At 41.8% G+C, this 18,560-nt stretch overlaps 1 protein-coding gene across 3 annotated transcripts in view; it reads right to left on the bottom strand.

The window, feature by feature from the left end:
• Window positions 1-241: 241 nt before the first annotated feature.
• Window positions 242-18,560, bottom strand: part of BARD1 (BRCA1 associated RING domain 1) — a 63,046-nt gene continuing 44,727 nt past the window's right edge. For all 3 annotated transcript variants that reach the window (XM_081872037.1, XM_081872039.1, XM_081872038.1), the window contains 5 exons: window positions 16,671-16,779; window positions 13,920-14,055; window positions 11,332-11,424; window positions 2,897-2,994; window positions 242-1,484 (listed from right to left, as the gene is read on the bottom strand). In XM_081872037.1, the coding sequence (XP_081728163.1) occupies window positions 1,152-1,484; window positions 2,897-2,994; window positions 11,332-11,424; window positions 13,920-14,055; window positions 16,671-16,779 (769 nt within the window). In that variant the 3' untranslated portion in view covers window positions 242-1,151. The remainder of the gene's footprint in view (window positions 1,485-2,896; window positions 2,995-11,331; window positions 11,425-13,919; window positions 14,056-16,670; window positions 16,780-18,560) is intronic.

Below are 18,560 nucleotides of genomic sequence, written 5' to 3'. Positions count from 1 at the left end.
GAAGACGCTGCACTCATTCTTTCCCCTAAAACTAAGCCCAAAAATGCACAGAGGTTGTCAAGCATTACTTGTGGTGTGACAGCTCTGAGCTGTAGCAACTCTCCAAATGAGCAGGGTCTTGGAGTGGAGATGGATTTACTTCAGTATTGGCAGATGACTGGAAGGATGGTGGGGCGATTTGCCTGTCTCCCCCAACCTGCCACTTACACAGCATTCATACATACAAAAAGACTCACAGAGCAATGCTTCAAGTCATTATTTATCACTGATGACATACTGAACATAATCGCAGCATAAGAAAGAACACAGAAATCATGATTACAAACATAAGAATAACCCATTTAAACATTCGGCAAAAGCAATGCTAGTGTCTGTTTCACTATAAGCAAAACAGGGGGAAAAGCTTTAACAACGGTTTCAGTAGGTAGTTTAGATCACTGCCTGCAGCGCTTTATCTAATAAAGAGATTAGAGCAGCCAAAGTGATACTGGTGGGTTTTAAAAGGCAAACACAGGATTTCAGTGTAAAATGACCATCATTTCAGAATATGCCCCATAATAGTAAGCACACAGGAGATATTTTGTGCCGACATGTGCTAAAGGCTTAAAAATGTTAGTTTTAAACTGACTTGTGTGCTCAGAAATTTACTCTACTACTGCTGCTACTACTACTATTATTAAAACCAGCAATGATAAACTGCATGCAAATTGTATTTCAATTCAGGAATGGAAAAGCTGAGGCCCTACAACTCAGCTGGACTACAACTTCTTCAGCTAGACTACAACTCCCATCATTCCTGACCATTGGCCACGAGGGCTGGTGGGAGCTGGAATCCAGCAACAACTTGAGGGCCATACCTTCTCACCTCTGCACAAACTCAGGTTTTAATTTAAATATTACTGCTATTAGAATTCTAACTTGAACTAACATTTCAATTGATTCTCCTTTAAAAAAAATGTCTGCCACTAAAGGGTTCAAAATTGTATCAAGTCTAACTAAATCGGGAATGTGTGTCCTCCACCCCCAAAATCATGATATAAATGAGGTGAATCTGTTGCTTAATAGTTTTTTCTAGGCTGAGGTACATAATTTCAATCTGTCTGAAAAGCAGGGCTGAGCTAAAGATTCTAGCATCACAATGCTGGAATTTTTTATTTCTTAACAGGTAATAGCTGAAATGACACCACACAGTCTATAAGCCACTTAGATGGTGCCTCCCAAACCTTTCCTTGCCGAATTTTCTCTGGCTTGTAGTTAGAAGAGCCATCGTAGATGATATACTGTGTGCAGGAACTCTGGTCAGAAGCAATCTCAGCATGATAGGCTACAGTATTGATTGTCTGTGTCACATCACTATCCGATTTGGGTTTCCTCAGCAGTATCTGTCCTCCACCTGCTTTCACCAATTCCTTCAGATCATCTTTGTTGTGCTCCTTAAACATCCCCCAAAAATAGAAGTAGCAGCCATCAAACAACTTTGGTAACTGAAATAAAGAAAGGGGGGAAATATGAAGAGTTGGTCACAAACAAACAGCCAGATTTTTAAAAACCGGAAGCTGTGATACCGTTTCCTTACAATACATCTTTCTCTCTCTCTCTCTCTCTCTCTCTCTCTCTCTCTCTCTCTCTCTGTTGATGTCCAAAGTCAAGTCCCCCATCATACTCTGTATGAGCAGCAGTCTTAAAAACAGCAGCTGGCTCTGGCCCACCTGTCACTCTGCCAAGCCACGGGGCTGATGTGGCCGACATGGTTGCAAAGTAACTGCTCAGCAGGAACGCAATTGCTCAGCAACAGAATACTGACAAACAGTGCAACTTTTGTTTGGAAAATGAGGTCAGATTGACCGGGGAAAAATACCGTTGAAAGGAAGTTAGAGAGGAGACAAGAGGCAGGAGCCTAAGGGTGGTAAGGGAGGCCAAGGACTAAGAATTGCTTGGGGGGGGAGCGTTATATTAAATAGGGGAGTTAATTGACAGGAAACCCCAAGGGGGGTGGTAGAAAAGGGCAATAGAAGATATCATGGTCTCAGCATCCCTAGGAACATGAAGTGGAGTTGTGCTATGGTGTGGGAAAGGCGGGAGACAGATAGAATGGACAAATGTTACAATATAGAGCAGGGTTGTCCAATCGGTTGACCGCAACCAGCAGGTAGATCCCTGGATGATTGTGGTTGGTTGTGGGTGATCTTGGGATGCCAATTGATCACGTGATGAAAAAAACAACTTAAATTCTCCGCCCCCCCACTGCCCTCGCTGTGTCTTGGGAGTTGGACATGCCTGATACAGAGTATCAGAACAGAAATGGTTGTTGTTGGGAATTCATGCAGAGAGTGCGAAGAGCGGAATTTCATACACTGATGAAAAAGAACCACCCAGATCTTAGCCTCTAGTCACAGATAATTAACTAAAAAGGGTTACAAAGTACTCTCATGAGATTTCACAACCAAGAAAATAACCAAATGGAAAGCAAAATAGGAAATTGTTTAAGCTATATTTCCCCATTTCAGATGCAATTTCTTCTCAGTAAGAACTGAAAACTGGTACCTGAGTGTACCAGGACAAAAACACTCAAACCAAAACCCCTGGGGTACCAAGGGCTGGTGAAAGGTGAAAGCGTCAGCTCTTGGTGGTTCAGGCAGCATCTTGTATAAATGTTTCCCAGACTTACCTTGAAAGCACTGGAAAGTTTTAGCAGCATATATGACAACAGAAATCCATTAACAGGTCAAAATCGCTTTGGTTAGCAGCTGTACACCACTTCTCAAAAGCAAGTGCTGGAATAAAGTATACACCTTTACTTCCCCCTTAGCCTGCACAGGTGGAAAATAGTAAAGGGCTACAACAACATCATATAGGCTACAAAAGCAAACTTGAAGGTTAACAAAGAAGCTCTCACCAGCTGCTCTTTGTTCAGTCGGCCTTGGCGTGGGCCACCATCTATTTCATACTTCTCTTCTTGCTCCCGAGCACCTGTCTTCAGGCAGGCATCTACCCCTGAAATTTGGAAGAAAAGATGGACAGAGGAAATGTAGTGATTTATTTTATGCTGATAAAAAAAAAAACCACTGTAGGAAGTGATAGCAACACTAGGGAAAGTCATGCTGAAAACAAAAGGCAAAAATCAAACCCTGACAGAATAACCAGATATGGAACAGAATGGCTTGAAAGAAGGACCTTATGTAAAGCAATTGTTGCAGTCTATGCTGAAAAGTTTCAATAAAAAATAAATTAAAAGAAGGGAGGAAGGGAGGAGAGGAGAGGATAAATAGCGGGAGTAGAAGAACTTCTTTGTTACACTGCATGTTGCCTTATACAAAGTCAAAACATTGGTACAGTAGAAGAGTGGCTGGCAAAGCTCTTCAGGATTTCAGACAGGAGTTTTAAATAGCCCAGCACTACTCAGAGACTGAACCTGGGATATTCTGCATACAAAGCACATGCTCCATCACTGAGCCACAACAACACTTTTCTCAGGGCTGAGTGGTAAGTCAAAAGCTTCTCGACAAAAGGGTTTTTATTTTATTTTAAGTAGGATTTGAAGGAAGAGATTAGGCGGCAGCATCATGTAGGTGGCTCTGGGAGACATACAGCAAAGAAAGAGCAGAGTTGTTTGATAGAGAAGGGGACCTGAGAAGCTTAAGAAGAGAATGCCATAAGCAGGCAGATATTGGGATATTTCACATGGGAATGAACGGCCATTGTGTGGGCAGTGCCACAGAGGGCCTTAAATGGAGGGTGAAGGTGTTTGTGCTTGATCCAGGACTAGCAAGAGTAGGGATTTATGGAGGGGACATAACACAATCTAAACAAAAAAGATGGGTGAATAGTTTTGGAAAAATCTTTACAGGCATTGAAATAACTGCAAGTCAAAGTGTGTGTACCTGAGTTTGAGTGCCCACCCTTGATGGCTAGGTTTGCTTTTGGATTTCTATTTCTGGACAAACTCTCCTGACCTGCCAGTTGGCCTTGATCATGATTTTTATTTATTTTTTTAAATAATATTTATTATCATTTCTAAAAGGTACACATAATAAAGCTGAAAGACATAAAATACACACAACATCTAAAAAAACAAAACCAGCACAACAAAGAATAAAAACGAAAAAGAAAAAAGAAAAGAAAAGAAATTCCACCTTTTAAATCTCATTTTCAATAGCTTCTTTTCTGGACTTCCCCACGCCTCCCCTTCTTGTATTCCACTTCCCATAGTTGTTCAGCAAGTTTTTACCTTAGTATCTTCACATATTTTAACCATTATTTCAGTATTATATATACTTCGGTTTAATCAGTAACACTTAAGTTATATACCTTATTCAAATGTAAGAGAAATAAGAGAACAGAAAAAGTCAGAAATAAAAGTACTTTTCCTAAGGTTATCCCTAGTTCCCATCCACGAATTCCCCATTTTAATAATAATAAATGACGTAAAGAAAAACAAAAAAAGATTTTTACACTGCATAGTGAAAATCAGGTCCCCTTCGGGCTCCCAAACCCTCCTTTTCCATCCCCGGTTTCAACCCCAAAACCAAAAGCCATAAGTCTATCTTTCTAGCCTGGTGCCCTTACGTCCGAGGCTCTCAAGTCCCTTTCAGTCCCTCTCAGCCGGCTTCTTTGGAAATCTTTTATGTTAAATGCCCAGACTCGAAAAAATATTGTTTCTCAATATTGTCAGTGGTTTTTTCCACCAAGTCAAGTTGTTTAAAGGTGAAGCTCCATCTTTGTTTCTTAAGTTCATACATCCCAACTAGTCCAACTTTCCCTCTGGTCGGGTTTAAAGTCATCTTAATAAATCCTCGGCTCTCATTTGTTTTCTGTATCATTTCTGCCGCCCTTGTTTAACAGGTATCTTTTCCTCCTCTTCTTTCTTCGGTTTCGTTTCTTGTCCAACTGCCCGCGTTTTGAGTATCAGGCCCTTTTCCATCTCAGTAGCTATAGTTTCCATTGCTTTCGACTTTGGAGGGCTTGTAGACCAAACATGACCTTGCTCATACATCTCTCGCAGCTTTCCCATGAGAACGACCAGCTCTTGCAGCTCAGCTCGTATTTCCCGACCTAGTTCCATCTTGTAATGTCCGTGGATCCCCTCTAGAGGGATTCTTGTTACTTAGTGTTCCTTTCACTTCCGACCCAAAAGTCAGTGTAGTTTGTATCAATCTTCCTTTCCTTTAAATTACTTTGTAGCAAAATAACCGGCTGAAATTAAAGCTTTTCAGTTTTTCCGAACTTTGACAGCTAATCTGACAGCTTTCAAATGCTTCCTGTAAGTCCTCCACAGGCTCGCGGGTTACTCCCGGTCTTTAAAAAGGTGGTACTTAATCAAAGCAAATAAGCTCTTGCCCTCCAGCACGATAACTTAATCTTTTAAAATCCGTGGAATTAATATCTTTTATCCAATCACAAAAAGTAACCGACGGCTCTTCTCACAACCTTAGTTGGCAGGTCCTTGCTGTTAGACTATTTACAATGGGGGTGAGGCGGACTTCCTCTTTTCACCTCCCCCCGCTCGTACCAAATCCGTAAACGAAATAATTTAAGTTCAGTTCCAAATTACTCACGGGTTGTTGTTCTTAGTTTAAGTCCGAATTTTAAACGGAAGAAGTCAGCGCTCTCCGGCAAATGGCATGCGGCTTCACTCAGCAGGGGAAGCAGAGGACTCACAGCACCGCGCCACTCCCCGGCACCCGTTCCGTAGCCTTTAAAAAGGCTCCTTTGCGGGTCGGGAGGGCGCTAGCGGTGCCCGCCGAGTCACCACGTCCCCGGGCATTCGCGCCCGCGGTTTTTAAGGGTCCCCGTGTCGCCGGCACGGCAAGACCCAGCCCCCGTTGAGCAGATTCCCTCCGGAGCTCGGAGGGAATCCGCCTTTAGCCGATCGCGCTAACCCGGAAGTCTCGGCCTTGATCATGATTTTTAGCACACTGATTCTTTTTGCACTTCAGATAATTAGTCCTAAGAGGAATTATGTTTGAACAGATGATGGGTTTGGATCGCTGCATTAGAAATCAACTTTAAATAATTCAGTTTTGCATAATGGGGAAGGGTGGGAGTCAGCTTAGCTGACAGGGCTTGCAGGCAATGAATGCACTGATGTTTTATAAAGTACTGTCTCCGTATCATACAAACATTGTTCAAGGAGAGAGGAAATCAAAGAAAAGCAAAAGGACTGGTATGAATCATGGTAGCAATGTAAGGGTTAACTGGCTTGGCTATAAAATTCTACTTGCACAAGGGGAGTCTTACCAATTTCCCCACTCTGGCTCCAGCTGAGAAGCTTCTGAGCTCAGAAGCTTTGGGAGAAATGTGGGTGCAGACCATTGGACTGGCCGTGGCTGAGACAGGAAAGCAGCAGTGTCTGCACAGAACACCATACAATTATCTGCATTCAGGCTATATTCTTTACAGCACCTGATGCAAGTAAGAAACTTCCAGCTTAGAAAAACATCAAATTGTGATGGTAACAGTATGAACAATGTAAAACAGTACAGTAGGTCATACAAAAGGTTCAACTTCTTTCTGCTTCCCCGCTTCTATGTAAGTCTGGTGCAGTATAGTAACTACTATACTGCTAAAGGCACATAAATTCATTTGTGGCAGTGTCATCTGCCTCTGCTGCCTTGGGGCATGCCTTCTATATGCCTTCCCATTATTTCATTGTTGTGACTATTTCTGGGACTATGCTAAGGGTAGGATACAGGATAAATTATTCTACTGCATCCAGGTTGAGATTAAGCTTCACACATTGCTGAGTTTTTGCCAAGAAGGAAGGTGATCAGAAGCACAAATTATAATACCGGCAGCCTTCTTTGGTGCCCATAATGCAAGTAAGATGTTTTGTTCTTTAAAAAAGAAATTCTTAAAAAATGGCTGCATTTTAGCTATGAGATTTTGGAGATAGTTGCAGCATTCAATTATCCAAGCATTGATTTGTTAAGTTAAATCAACTGTAAGCATTGGCTCAATTCCAACAGCTAATCACATGCTAAGAACATTTAGTGTTGATAATGGAATCACAAAACATACTCTACCACTGTTCACTGATTCATGATCCAGATCCATGAGGATTAGGATATGATACAACCATTGTGCCTCACTGGAGGGGAAGCCACACTTCCACCAGAAGCTCATCCACCCAAAAAAGGACTGACTATGCTAGTGGCAGCCAAGGTAACTTTGTCGCAAAATTGAGACTGAGGGAGCAGAAAAAGGAGACTTAGAAGGCACTGAAGTCCCTGGCCCTGCTGATTCCAGAGAGCCGTGCTCAAACACTGAGCTGTCTTGCTGGCCCATCTTGCTCAGTTCTATCTGAGGTCTAGTTCAGTTTTGCTACTCAATATCTTTTCTTTTACTGGCAGTTCCAGGATCCCCAAATTATGAAAAATATTTTGATGGCTCTAATTCAATGTATTCATTTGTTTATTTATTTAGACAATTCATATACAATTTAATTACAGTTGTCTATAAATGGCGTCCAAGAAACTCAACACAATGCTAATAAAAATCAGTTAAAATTGTAAAATCAGAACTCAGTTAAAATGCCTGTTGGAATAAAAATTGACCCTTCTGTAAGATCCTGTAAGTTCGACAGGAAGGGGGGTTGCCTGACCTTGATTGGAAGGAAGTTCCCTAAAATTGGGCCCACAATACTGAATGCATGTGCATCTGAGCCAGTGGGGACTCCAAACAGTAGTTTCCCCGAAGACCTCAATAACCAAGCAGGAGAATAAGGAATCAGGTGGACCCTTAGGTATCATGTTCTCAAGGGCCTTCTAAACTAAGGCAAGAACCCTGAACCTGGCCCTGCAGCATATGACCAGCCAGTGCAAGGTTTTAAACACTGGAGCTATCTGCTGGCGATTGTCTGTTCCCATCAACTGTCTAGCCATAGCATTTTGCACCAGCTGAAGCCTCAGGATGAGGCTAAAGGGTAGCCCACACAGAGCACATTGCAATAATCAAGTCTTGAGGCTGCCAAAACATAAACCACTGTGCTGAACTAGGACTGCCTAAGAACAACTGCAGTTGGCATGCCAGCCTTGGCTGGCAAAAGGCACTCCTAGTCAGAGAGGCTACCTCAGCCTCCAGTGATAAAAATGGATCCAGGAGCACCCACACATTCCAAGCCTCTCCTTTCAGATGAAGAACCACCTCAGCCAGAAGAGACAACTGGCCAAACTCCCAGACATGGGAACTACCAACTCACAGTGCCGCCATCTTCCCAGGGTTCAAGCTCAGTTTATTGGCCCTCACTGAATCCATGGCTGCGCCAAACAGCAGTCCTGATCATGCACAGACTCAATATCATGTGCCTGGTCAGCCATAATAAACATTGGGCTCATGTATTCTCTCTCCCCGCACCCCAGTACAGTGATACCTCTAGTTACAAACTTAATTCGTTCTGGAGGTCCGTTCTCAACCTGAAACTGTTCTTAACTAGAGGCGTGCTTTCGCTAATGGGGCCTCTTGCTGCTGCTGTGCTGCTGGCACACGATTTCCGTTCTCATCCTGGGGCAAAGTTCTCAGGTAACTCTTCCAGGTTAGCAGAGTTTGTAACCTGAAGCGTTTGTAACCTGAGGCATTTGTAACTCGAGGTTCCACTGTATTCATTTAATGCCCTGGCTTCAGCATTCCAATCACTGTTTAAATGAGTTCCTCAGCATCAAACCAGGAAAAAATCAATAGTAAACACTTGCAGATACTGATGTCCATGACATGATGGCACAATGTGGTGGCTTAAGAGTGTTGTGCTGTTTGAAAGTATTTTAGGAAACATTAGGTTCTAGATGAAACCAAGGGATTCAGCTGGAATCCTATTGCTTTTAACTAAACTTAGGCAAGTTGTGTCTCTAAGCAGCACCCATTATGTCCTTTCCCAAGCACTTATTTGCTGGCACAGCAAGTCTTAAGATTGGATCATAAAATGTTGTGTGCGCACTCTGATGAGATTTATTCCTCAGTTATGTCTAAGTGGACTTTGGCAATTGCCAAACAGAAGGTATGATAAATAAGCAAGAGTAAGAGGGGAATCATTTTTCCTAGACAAATGTTTCATCAGCAGGAGTCCAATTATTTGTTATAACAATCTTTAATGTGTAATGACTCTGAAGAAGACTAATAACAAAGACTGGTGGGAACAGATGGAGCCATGGTGTTAATTACAGGCACTTAGCTGCATCAGACCCCATGAGTTATTCTTAACATTTCCCACCAGGGAGGAGAATCACTGACTTTTTAAAGTAGCATGTTGCTTACTAAGCTGAGAATATTAAGAGGCAGAACTGGACTAATAAGTAAATCCATACCTCATTAAATGAGTATAAAACTCTATGTTGGATGCATTTTTTGAAAGTGGTACCACACTCCATCTATGAACTGGAGAGAGGCCTGAAGTTCCCCACTTCATTGGTGTCAAGATCGGTAGGCACCGATCCATGACTGGTGCAGAAATTTGCCAGCTGGGTTGCTCACCAGGGCAAGATGTTTTGAGTATATTACACTGATCCTGGCCCAACTGGCTGCCAAATAGTTTCTGGGCCCAATTCAAAGTTCTGTTTTTTACCTATAAAGTCTTAAAAGGCTCAGGACCACAATACCTCAAGGACCAGTTCTCTCCATATGAACTGACCCAAGCTGAGGCCCTTCTTTGTGTGCCCCCTCCATGAGTCCAGAGAGCGACAACATGAGAATGGGCCTTTTGTGCAGTGACTCCCTGTATATATGTGTGTGTGTGTGTGTGTGTGTGTATATATATATATATATATATATATATATATATATATATATATATAATTACTACATTTCTATACCGCTTTATATTTCTTAATACGTATCTTTATGTAACTTTAGGCGCTGGGCAAAAACTTTTCTTGATAAACAGGCCTTGGGCTGATTAAACAATCTATGGCCTTGTAAATGTGTTTGTGAAACTGGAATTATCAGTTTGTTTTGTTATGTATTTTGTGTTCTCATTTTGTATTTTTGTGTTGTGAACCGCCCTGAGATCTTCGAATGAAGGGCTATATACAAAATTAATTAATTAATTAATTAACATTTTTATTATTAACAACAATACCACCACCACACTATGGTCAAAAGACTGATGCACTGGGAAAAAATGTGTACAGCTCCATTTAATCAATGGATTGAATATATGACTACACTTGCAACTTATGAACAGATTGTTTTATAAACATAGACTTTTCATGGACAAGAATAATGTCCTCTGAAACGCATTTATACAAAACATAGTAGATTGAAAATAAACATATATGTATTCAGATAATAATGATACCTATTTATTAGGTAAGTATATATGGAATTGTAATTGTTAACTCTTATAATGATGTAGTATACCTTTTCTTTTTTTCCTTTTCCACATTTTATTTTTATTCTATGTTGTTCAATTAAACTGTTCTTTAAAAAATCTTGAACTTCACTCATTTAAACTGCGTGCCAAATCTTTTTGGGCAGCAACTCAAAGGAGTAACCCTGAATCTTAAAAACTGCACTTCAATGTGTCATAGCACATCAATAATGAAAACGACAGAGCAATTAATATGGAAAGGGGTGGTGCACATTTGGCATTTGAAAACAGCATAGTTAGATCTTTAGCATCAGCTAAAAAAGAAGATATAGGAAGAAAAGCAGTTCTATTTACATCTATAACCTGCTCAGCCACAGCATGTGCTGTAATGCTCTGATGGTTTGACTTTATTCCTGAAGGCATACTCTTCCATTGCCTCCTGAGACAGGCAGATGCCAACAACCTCAGGTGGAAGCAAAGCTCTCAGCCTCTGGGATGTTCTGCTAATCAGCAGATACATTACAGTGGTACCTCGGGTTAAGTACCTAATTCATTCCAGAGGTCTGTTCTTAACCTGAAACTGTTCTTAACCTGAAGCTAATGAGGCCTCCCGCTGCCGTTGCGCCGCCGCCGCATGATTTCTGTTCTCATCCTGAAGCAAAGTTCTTAACCCGAGGTACTATTTCTGCGTTAGCAGAGTCTGTAACCTGAAGCGTATGTAACCTGAAGTACCTCTGTATTTTCATTCTTTTCCCCTTAAGCTGTCAAATGTCTTCACTAATAAACCAAGCAGTTAACAGCTGCATTCCCTACTTACAAGCAAAAAGCTCTGATTAACTCAGTGGCATTCCATTAACAATAATAGGAGGCACTACACATTTTCAACAGATGGAGTAACATTTAGCACTGAATTCTTGTCATTCACCTAACAAAGAACCCCAGGCTTTTAAAGCATTATTGATGTATTCATATTGTCTTTACCCCTTATGTCAAAACATGTACATTTTTTGTCACAAGACCATCTGGTTACTTACACTGAAATGTCAAGATCCAGCATCCAGTCAAAACAGCCAGCATGCACTTCATAGTACTGCATGTAGAATTCTCAGGGATAACAACATGTGTCACTAAAACAGAAGACAGATTATATGAAGCCCTAGTAATATTAACTACCGTATTTTTCGCTCTATGAGACGCACCAGACCATAAGGCGCACCTAGTTTTTGGAAGAGGAAAACAAGAAAAATATATTCTGAATCCCAAAAGCCAGAACAGCAAGAGGAATCTAACTTCTGGGATAGCCTCTTGCTGTTCTGGCTTATGGGATAGCCGCACGCAGCCTCTCCTGGGCAGCGGGAGGAAGGCTCCTCCAAGAGCCGTGCTCCCTTTAAAGAGCGCGCGGAGCGTGTGTGCGGCTCTTTAAAGGGAGTGCTGGGCGGAGCCTCCTGCTCCATAAGACACACACACATTCCCCCTTACTTTTTAGGAGGGGAAAAGTGTGTCTTATAGAGCGAAAAATACAGTACTTAAGCCACATATCATGTAAAAAAATGCAAGATGCAAGTCAGATCCCTGTTTAGGAGTCACCGCTGCTATTTCAGGTCCATAGGAAAATGCCATTCAGTGGCAAAAACATCCTCACACATGAGTGGAGAAATAATGCACAGGGAGAGGAGCAGTAGTTTTCTAGGCTGGCTGCTTTCTGCACCCCATGGGGAGTTGATCTCTCTGACCTTGGGGGGAAGGCTTGGGGGGGGGGCTGCCATACATCAGCAGACCATCACACAGAGCCATTTGGAACTTGGCTATTATTTTGAGGCTTTCAACATCTCTCTTCAGAAGCCCATAATTAAGTTATTAGACAAGTTTTTAAATGCAGTGACACATAAAAATAGTAATCAATAAATGTTAAACATAATGATGTACATCCTTCTTCTGAAAGCACGCATCCCATTGAATTGAAACAAAACAAAACTAGAATCCTATCGCAGGCATCATTATTCATACTTGGAAAAATTGTGAATGGGCTAAGCATACTCACCCGGAAGTACTTCCTTCCGAAACACAATTATTGTATGCAATCATTTATAAGACTATTTAAAATGCATCATATGGGCCAATTGTAAACTACAAGACACAATGCAGATGAACGTCCAACTAATGACATGTTTGCTCTATGGGGGTGAGGGCTGCACTCCCTTTCTCCGAAAAGTAGCCCCCACATGCAGCAAGGCTCACAGGAATTTTGAAACTCAGGTATTCAATGTAGCAGTAAGATTTTTTTCATCTGCACAAGCCTTTCTGCTTTTCTGATGAAACCATTTCCCTAGTCCTCTGCCCCCTGCCCAAGACACTGTTCTGGAGGTTCTCCTGACCTTCTGGAGTAGATATGGGAAGGTGGGGAGGAGAGGGAGGAACTCCCACTGCACTCCTGGGAACTGTGCTGGCTTTGGCTACTGCAACAATTTACAGTGGTGCCTCGCAAGACGAAAAGAATCCGTTCCGCGAGTCTCTTCGTCTTGCGGTTTTTCGTCTTGCGAAGCAAGCCCATTAGCAGCTTAGCAGATTAGAGCTATTAGCGGCTTAGCGGATCAGCTGATAAGCGGCTTAGCGGATCAGCTGATAAGCGGCTTAGTGGATCAGCTGATAAGCGGCTTAGCAGCTTAGAAAAAGGAGGGGAAAAGAAAAAAAAACCCGCAGGAACTCGCAAGACATTTTCGTCTTGCGAAGCAAGCCCATAGGAAATTTGTTTTGCGAAGCACTTCCAAAACGGAAAACCTTTCGTCTAGCGGGTTTTCCGTTTTGCGAGGCATTCGTCTTGTGGGGCACCACTGTAGCTGAATATGGTCCATAGAAATGACAAAAACGGGAAAGGATGGGAACCAACTAGACATATGCAAAGAGCTTTTCTGGGTTTACTGTGTAATCCTATGCATGTTTATTCAGAAATAACTCCCAGGAGAGCGTGCATAAGATTGTAGCCCTCATTTTGTAAAGCAAATACAGTTAAAATATATATCCCCTATTTTTTCAGTTCATAAAATCCAGGTCTAAATAAAAAGCTCTACATAGGCCATGATGCAAGCTTGCCAATTATGAGTAGAAAGCACTTCCAGAGGTGCAGAAGGGGAGGAAATATTCCTTTCACCAGCAACCCAAAGTGTGGGGAGGGGGAGAGCTGAAAAATCCACTACACTTTAAACCCTGTCTATAATTGCCCAGAGATAGGAGGTCTTTGAGAGATGAACTTTGGCCTAATCTCTCTCTGCATATCCTCCTTAATGTACAGAGGGCACTTTCAGAGACGAGTATGAAACACAAGGAAAGGGAGGAAATGTCCTCAGAAATTAGAACATTTGTGGCTGCTTAGGACTCTTTGTTTGTTTAACTTAAATTATTAAATTATTAAATTTATATACCGCCCTTCAGCTGAGAATCATAGGAAAATTTAAAGTATAAAAACACAAAAATATATAATATAATAGCAAACCAAACACTACCCCCGTTTGTTAATTAATTAATTAATTGTTAATATTTTAATTAACATTTTGAAAGTGCGGTTCTTAAGTCCTTGAACAAACTAAATTTAAATAAAAAGGGCAGAGACAGTCATAAAACTTACCTGTGCTGTTAAATGCCGTACATGTTCTAGCTTTGAGAACCTTTGCCAACTTGCTCAACAGTTGCTGCTGAACTGGATTAAGACCACTTCCAAGGAGAACAACTGGCCCTTCTCTCGGCTGATTTAGGCTTAATTGCTTTGCAAGGACAAAAGGGGGAAAGCGTCAAGTCCTACATAAAGCCAGCATCTTTTCCTTTTGAAGGAGCAACTAATCTCTACTTGACATTTCTATTAAATAAGAAATAACTATTTTGACATGAACATAATTCATGGGAGCACTGCAGGACGTAAACAGACAGAAAAACAAATATTGATGAAATCTAACAAAGCAGCACTAAAGGGACAAAAAGGGTCTTATGGCTGTTTCCAGTCATTTAAGTTTTACATAGCTGGCCTTCTGAACCTAGCAACAATTTTAATAGGAAGATATGTGAAAATGTCTTGGTGAAATTCAACGGTGTCTGTGAGTGAGCAGAACAGATTTCTGCTTGTGTTCCTCCTACTGCTTCTCCACACACACCAAAACCTACTCTGGAGGATTGGGGGACCCAGAGTAGATTTTGGGAAGAGCAGTGGGCTGCAGGGAAGAGGAAAGGAAGGAGACATCCCACTGCAAGAGCTGAAGTCTGTCACATGATGCTGGATTTCATTGCCTATGAAAATCAGCATAAAATTATGAGACAAAATACACCCATACCAGAAGGTAGAAGTGGAAGCCAGGGACAGCCAACGACTGGTCCCCAATGCAATTTTACCTTGTCCTCAGTAACTGAATCAAGGTGCATTATTATTAATTACATTTATATGCTGACCTTCAACCAAAGATCGCAGAGCAGTTTACAGTATAAAAATTCAAAATACATCACAAAACAACAACTAATAATAACAACCCCCACAGACACATTTTACAGACCATAGATTGCTCAGCCAGACAAAGGCCTGAATGAAGAGGAATGTTTTTGCCTGGTGCCTATATAGATGTAGCTAAGAGTTTGAATGTCATTTCAATGGTAAGAAAAATAAAATAGTTTTGCAAGATGTAAGAAATGGAGCTATTGAGTGCTGCCTTTTTCTTCATTTCACATGTACTGTATACGTAAATACAAATAATTGGGTACCATGTTATGCCTGAGCTCTTGTAATACACTGTGGCTGGGCCTTGCTGCTATGTGTTATCACCTTTTTAATGGCTCCCGATCAGTCATGAAGCCTCAGTTTAAGCAGGATGCAGACAGTAGCCATCCCTCGTGTAAAGACCTGAGCAGAATAAATTTTGCATCCCCTGAGAATGTCTAGCACAAGCTAGGCTCTCCACAGATCCAGCTGTCGCTTCTTGCAGTCAGTTCTGCGACCTGTGGCAACTCCATTCATGGAGATTCCAGTTCATATGAGGACACATTCATGAGCATTTAATGATAAATATATGTATAGTAACATAAGGAACTTGATCATTTTAAGCAAATGAGGAAATTGTGCAGGACTTTTTTTAAAAATGAAGCTGGCTAACCCCTGTATCAGTACATAAAAGAATCTAACTCGTGCAGATTCTTACAGCACCTAACCTCACACATTACATTTGCTTTCTCACATCCTAGGTAGTCATTTTGAAGGTAAGTGATTTTGTAGCTAGATATCACACCAACACTGCAAGTAGCTATGAAGCCACTATTCCACTTTACTGGACTGTTCCATTAAATAGTATTGTCTGTTATGGCATTAAATGACATATAAATTATCAATACTTTCCCAGAGAGGAATATGTATTATGGCACTATCTTCTTTCCAAGTACCTGTGGGGAACAGAAGGTACAAGCTTTGCCAGGTTTCCAAAACATACAGGGAGCCTTCACAGATGATGGAGGGTCCCCACTTCACACAGTTGCCCTCCATGAGTTGATGGTGGTGGAAAAAATGGTGGAATGGAGGCGGAGCTAGCACTCTCATCCCACGGTCCCATTTTCCAAACCCCAAAAGGCAGCACCTAAAGACAGCTGCTGTTGGCAGCATAAGGACAGACCACAGCAGCTCTCTCTTAGGGCCAGAGGGGTGATGTATCCACTGGGCAACGTCCACTGCCTCATCGGGATCTAGGGCTCCATGACAGGAGCGCATTCAGCAGGCTTTTGAACTGACATTTGCTTAGCCACATGTGGTGAATCAGAGGGGCAGTCTTCTGGTGAACAAATAGTGAAACTTCTATGGAACAGTGTTAAGTAGTTACGGTACCTTCTTTCAGGGTGAGTTTGCCAAAAAAGATTTTAAAAACATATGTATACAGTACGTCGGTAAGTGGACTAAGAAAGCTTTTGGGGGGAATTCATTGCCAAAGAAAGTCCACTGGGCCATTTCTGTGATGGCTTTGACCTAGTTAGCAAAGAAAACACTTTTTCCAGTTGTGTGGAATTTTATGACTCTTGCATTCATAGTGCTGTTATTGGCTATGCTATTCCCCTTAGTATTTAGCTACTTTACCTGTTCCTAATATGTTTGGATGCTTTTATATTATTACTACCCTTGTATTGGTTAATTTTTTACTCTGTTTATTGATTGGCTATTATTTTAAATGAGGTTTTATCCTTCTGCTTCACAGATTGCCACCTAACTTCTGTTGTTTTAGTTTTTGTGTGGCCTTTATTGTTAAAAGCTGCCTTGAGTGCTTCAATTTCTGCATTATGCACAATCAATAAAGCTAAGTTTAAAACATAATTCCAAAGTTCAGTTTAAAGGAGTTTTAAAGGTTTTAATACTTACTTCTGGACACTGAGTAGTAGTAGAAGAGTCATTCTTTGCTGGGAGCATCAGAAGTGATTTCATATTTTCTGTTTCAGCATAATCCACAGGTTTGTGACCAAATATATTACTAATAAAACAAGGACAGATGGATTTCAAGTAAATAAGGGTTGTGACTGAACTCTTAACTATCTGGAAACAGTTGCACTATATATTTTCTGCCTTCTTAATATGCAGTTTACAGCAAAATTGAATGAAAACCCAATTAAAGCACTAAATTTAGGACAGATGGATTTAGCATAAGAAGCGGCTGCATTCACCATAAAAAGCAGGAGGTGGTACACAAGCTTGAAACTTTGTAATTAAGTCAGTCCTTGCCAATGATCTACTGTTTGCACACTCATCATACACTGATTGGAACTTCTGATATGGTGGGAATTCAAGCTTTAAAAATGCAGAAAGCGTATTCACTGCATCAGAAAAAGGAAAACCATTTTCTAGAACACTGGCCAAGAGTTTTAAGTGGCTTTCATTCCCAAGTGGTCCTGGGCTGCGTCTCGTTTCCTTTTCTGACTGAGCTTGGAGGCATGGGGCTCTAAAGGAAGACCACCACCCAAAGATCCACACTGCCATCTGCTCCAGCTCAGCCACCAACTTGTTTGCTCTTCTAGCACACGCAGCAGCCCATGAACTCGGCTGCTGCTTAACAATTTTACTTAGGACTTGGCTCACATCTCATTTCACAGCGTTGCCGGCCTCCAGTGACATCAGTAAGACGGGAGCAGGTTATATTATAAATGCGTCTGATGAAAACAGCAATGCTTAAAATCCTTTTCACTCTTGGGAGTTTCAAACCACTAAGGACTGCCGTGTTGCCTCTATTTCAGTATAAATCACCAGCACAGTCATTTGGCCTCACTTTAATTTAGGGGCTATATTTAACATCAACTGCTATAATAGACTTCAGATGACATACCCAGAAGAGAAAGCAAATATTAGTTTACGTATAAAAGCACTGGCTTAACACCACAACAGATGGCATGATGCTTCTATCTATGAAGTGCTTTGACATATTGCTATAGCATCCTCATAGTAGGAAGGAGGTGGGGGGGGAGGGAGAGAGAGAGAGAGAGAGAGAGAGAGAGAGAGAGAGAGAGAGAGAGAAGCATAAGCTCTCTTCTTTCACTTATGTCAGGGGTGGCCAGGAAAACCCCGTTTTGGGGGGAATTCAGCTTGAAGTTGTTGAGCTTTCTTTAGGGAGGAGGAAAGCCCCATTTTTTAGGGGTTAAAAAAAGCTTTAGGGAGGACTTCTGTTTTTTGGGGGGCTAAAGGCAAGGGACAAAGGGGTAAGGTCACTCACAATAAGATCGCTATGGATGAAAACAGCAGCACAGAGAAAGCTTCGTCTTCCCTTCCAGAGATCAAACAACAATGGAGGGCGGGCCGAGGGGGCGGGGCAGGAGTCAGTTTTAGTGACGCTAAGGAAAGGGAGCCGGAGATCGACCGTGATCTACCAAAACCTTGCCGAGATCTACCAGTAGATCGCGATCGACCTTTTGGACATCCCTGACATGTGAAGGAAGAGACCACAGCTCAGAAGGGTTTAATCCCTAACATCTCCTGTTAATAGTCTCTCGTAGAGCAGCTGGAGGAGGGGCCTGAAGGAGGAGTTTGGATTTGATATCCCGCTTTATCACTACCCGAAGGAGTCTCAAAGCGGCTAACATTCTCCTTTCCCTTCCTCCCCCACAACAAACACTCTGAGGTGCGTGAGGCTGAGAGACTTCAGAGAAGTGTGACTGGCCCAAGGTCACCCAGCAGCTGCATGTGGAGGAGCGGGGAAGCGAACCCGGTTCACCAGATTACGAGACTACCGATCTTAACCACCACACCACACTGGCAATGAAGCTT

Source organism: Podarcis erhardii (assembly GCF_964252035.2).
Source record: "Podarcis erhardii genome assembly, chromosome: 1".
Classification (NCBI taxonomy): domain Eukaryota; kingdom Metazoa; phylum Chordata; class Lepidosauria; order Squamata; family Lacertidae; genus Podarcis; species Podarcis erhardii.
Note: the sequence above shows the minus strand (reverse complement) of the source record. Positions and strands in the feature narration are given on the sequence as shown.